Raw genomic sequence first — 3,919 nt, forward strand, 5'->3', positions numbered from 1 at the left:
CCAACTCAAAAAAAAAAAAAAAAGAGAGAGAAAGCCACCTGCTTAGAGAATCCAACAATCCTTGAGCTCTGACATGTTATCAACAGCATCCCCATCCCAGCCTGGGAAGAAAATGTGTATTATCATTCATAAAATGGCCGTGGCAAGCTGGCATCCACAGCCCACCAAGCCGACTCCAAAGCTCATGCTCTTCACAGCTGACTCTCTGTCTTTGTGGTTATATAAATTGGTTAAAAATTATTTTCAACTATGGAGGAAACATAGCAGTCTTTTGCCATTTGTAAGCTACTTGTTCCACGGGAGTTTCTGCCTTTGGAGCTGCTTGTGTTTGGGGAAAGAAGGAGTTACTTCAGCTTTGTTTTTGTGCCGTGGGATTTCGAAGCATTTGGAGGATGCAAACATGTCCATTTTTCTTCTGCTTTTTGCCAGGACTGCAAACCAGACACGTTTTCCAAAAACCAAAAAAAAAAAGCTACCATGAAAGCACTGAATTCACACTTAGGAATTTATCTCACTCAGGAGGGGTAGAACTAACTGCCCTGCATGGTGGCAAAGTCTAAGGTCACCTAAGGAAGCCACCACAGAGTGCCAAGTCCCTGGCTGCCAAGGCCCCGTGGTCCAATTGCTCATTACTGTTTTCTCCAAACAGATTAGATGTTGGCAAGCAAGAGGAGGCGGGTGAAGCACTGAAGGAGGGAGAGGCGAAACTGAAACCAAAATGCAAATAATAAGTAACTAGGCTTAGACCAGGAACCTAGCATTTCCACTCACCCTCACTCAGCTTTCATCCATACCCTCAGGCAGAGCCTTCCAAGCAGAAAAATCTCCTTCCCTAAAACATTACTTCTAGGCCCAGCATGGTGGCTCACGCCTGTAATCCCAGCATTTTGGGAGGCCAAGGAAGATGATTGCCTAAGCTCACAGGTTCAAAAGCAGCCTGGTCAACTTGGTGAGACCTCATCCCTACAATAAATCAAAAAATTAGCTGAGCATGATAGTGCATGCCTGTAGTTCCAGCTACTTGGAAGGCTGAGGTAGAGGGATCGCCTGAACCCAGCAGGTCAAGGCTGTGGTGGCTGTGAGCGTGCCACTGCACTCCAGCCTGAGCGACAGAGTGACTCCAACTCAAAAAAAAAAAAAAGCCAGAAGATAGTTTGTGCCTTGGTGATTCAGACAGAAGCATGGAAGAACAGGAGGCTACAGACCTGAGCGGTCACTGGCCACCAACATAATGAATAGGAACGGCTTCCATTAATTGAGCACCTATTGTGTGCCAGAACCTGCATACAGATGCTTTACACACATCATCTCTAAATCTGGCCAGGCAGAGCCTGCATCTGTTGACTCCAGTTCCAGGACTCTTGCCATAATACCACAGCTGATTCAACTCTGCACCTACCTTTCCACAGCCGCCCATCCCTAAAACCACTTCACAGACCAAGACACTGAGCCTCAAAGAGTTATCACTTGCCCAAGATCACACTGCAAGCGATGTTCCTCATAGCGTAGGAGAAAGATCTGGAGACATATTTGTCTTTGCTGACTTCACCTTGTTAAGCCTCAGTTTCCTCAACATTAAATGAACAGCATAATAAGCACCTACCTCAAAGATACATGAAACGGCCCCTATGCAATAGCAGACATACCATGTCGCTGGGTGTGAGGAGTCGAGGGGATACTGTGAGGGAAGAAGGTATTAGTTGTCATGGTCATGGCAGATGGAGGTCTGGCCCTGAGGGTTAGATATTGTTCTTATAGAGCCCCGGGAGAGTCCTTAATGGTGCATTTATTGCCTGTTCACAATGTGCCAAGCACTGTGCTAACATGAAGACATGTCTCCAGATCTTTCTCCCACGCTATGAGGAACATCACTTGCTATGTGATCTTGGGCAAATGATAACTCTTTGAGGCTCAGTGTCTTGATGGCAAGATTCCTGGAACTGGGGTCAACAGATGTAGGCTCTGCCTGGCCAGATTTAGAGATGATGTGTGTAAAGCATCTGTATGCAGTGTCTGGCACACAGTAGGTGCTCAATTAATGGAAGCTGTTCCTATTCATTATGTCGGTGGCCAGTGACCGCTCAGGTCTGTAGCCTCCTGTTCTTCCATGCTTCTGTCTGAATCACCAAGGCACAAACTATCTTCGGACTTCTTTTTTTTTTTTTTTTTTGAGTTGGAGTCTCACTCTGTCGCCCAGGCTGGAGTGCAGTGGCACGCTCACGGCCAATGCAGCCCCGACCTGCTGGGTTCAGGCAATCCTTCCACCTCAGCCTTCCAAGTAGCTGGAATGACAGGCGTGCTCCACCGTGCTCAGCTAATTTTCAGTGTGCCAACACTGTGCTAACCGTTGAACAGCATTTTTCATTTGCTCCTCCCTCCAGCTCCACAAGCCAGGTACAATTATCGTCATTCCCATTTTACAGTTGAGAAGACTGAGGCACAGCAAGGAAGGTTAGTCAGTAAGTGGTAGACCCAGCTCCATCCTAACTCCTCAGCTACCCTGCCTCTCTCATGCTGGCTTTGCCTCTTTTCCAGTTTGGCACTAAGTGGGCCGTGTACATGACCAAGCCGGATGGGACGTACGATGTCAAGACAGTCCAGGAGCTGCTTCCTGCCTCCTTTGGACCTGACGACCTGCAGAAGACCTAGTGATGGCCAGAAAACACCCACTGCCAGAGGGAGCCTAGGCAGCACCTAGAGAATGTCGTGAAGACGTTCTCACAGACCTGGGGACACCTGCGCAGTGGGTCCCAACCCTGTGGGGGCTGGGCAGGAATGATGCTCCCAAATCACACTCCAGCCTGTGCTGGCACCCCTCCTTCCAGCACCCCTCCTTATAACCCACCTTGTCCTGCCTGGGCTCAGAACACCCCACCCTTCTTTTCCTTCCTGCGGGCCCTCTTTAAAATTTCAGCCTAGTCTGGACTGCTTTTCTGCCAGCCTTCCCAGGGTTCCATCCTGTTCTGAACAGTTTTTCTAATTATAAACATCACAGAACATCCTGACTCAGAAGAGTGTGTCCTGTCTTTGTCTCCATCGTTGCTTGCAGCTCTTGGGAGGGACAGCTTGATCTGTCTTTATAGGAAGGCCTGGACTCTTTCCCCTGGGAGAGCAAATGGACACCTTTTTTTTTTAAGTCAGGGTCTTACTCTGTCGCCCAGGCTGGAGTGCAGTGGCACAGTCAGGCTCACTGCAGCCTCAAAATTCCAGGCTCAGGCAATCCTCCTGCCTCAGCCTCCTGAGTAACTGGGACTATAGGTACACGCCACTATGCCTGGCTAAGTTTTTTCTTTTTTGTAGAGACGAGGTCTCACTGTGTTGCCTAGGCTGCTCTCAAACTCCCTCCTCAGTCTCCCAAAGTGCCAGGGTTACAGGCATGAGCCACCGTGCCCCCTCCAGGACTGTATTCCTCTGAAATGGAGAGCTGAGACTTTACGGTTCTTGTCCCTGCATTCTCCAGATGGATGGCCACCCTGGGCTGGGCCTAACTGCCAATTACCATTTCTAGACTCTGTTTTGGGTTCATTATAGACCTGAGCACTGGATGGTGTCCATTTTAGGGAGTGGCTGGGAGATTCTAAAGTTATGAAGGAGGAAGCCCAGGTTTGGTCAGTGCAATAAAGAGTTCTCTCAAGACCTGCTGTGTGTCAAGTACTTCCACAGGTTTTCCTTTTTGTTTAAAGTGCTCAACAGTTCTGTGAGGTGGGTATCGCCTCCTTTTACAGCTGAGGGCACTGGGCTTCAGAGTAGTAGAGAGACTTGCTCTAGGACAATGGCCAAGCTCAGAACAGAATTCAGGCCCCTTAAGCCAGACTACAGGCTCTTTGCCATGTACTATGCTAAGGTGTTTAACATGCACGAACCCACTCCCTTCTCATTTATCAGATTCAAAGGTAAATAATTCTTTATTTCAGTAGCT

At 48.5% G+C, this 3,919-nt stretch overlaps 1 protein-coding gene across 1 annotated transcript in view; it reads left to right on the forward strand.

Annotated features, from left to right (window-relative positions):
* CDA (cytidine deaminase) overlaps window positions 1–3,012 on the forward strand; it is a 22,448-nt gene extending 19,436 nt beyond the window's left edge. The window contains exon 4 of the mRNA XM_008052783.1: window positions 2,536–3,012. Within this exon, the coding sequence (XP_008050974.1) occupies window positions 2,536–2,649 (114 nt within the window). The 3' untranslated portion in view covers window positions 2,650–3,012. The remainder of the gene's footprint in view (window positions 1–2,535) is intronic.
* The last annotated feature ends 907 nt before the right edge of the window (window positions 3,013–3,919 follow it).

The sequence above is a fragment of the Carlito syrichta genome, unplaced genomic scaffold, assembly GCF_000164805.1.
Source record: "Carlito syrichta isolate Samal-C Ts95f unplaced genomic scaffold, Tarsius_syrichta-2.0.1 Scaffold287509, whole genome shotgun sequence".
NCBI classification, from domain to species: Eukaryota; Metazoa; Chordata; class Mammalia; order Primates; family Tarsiidae; genus Carlito; species Carlito syrichta.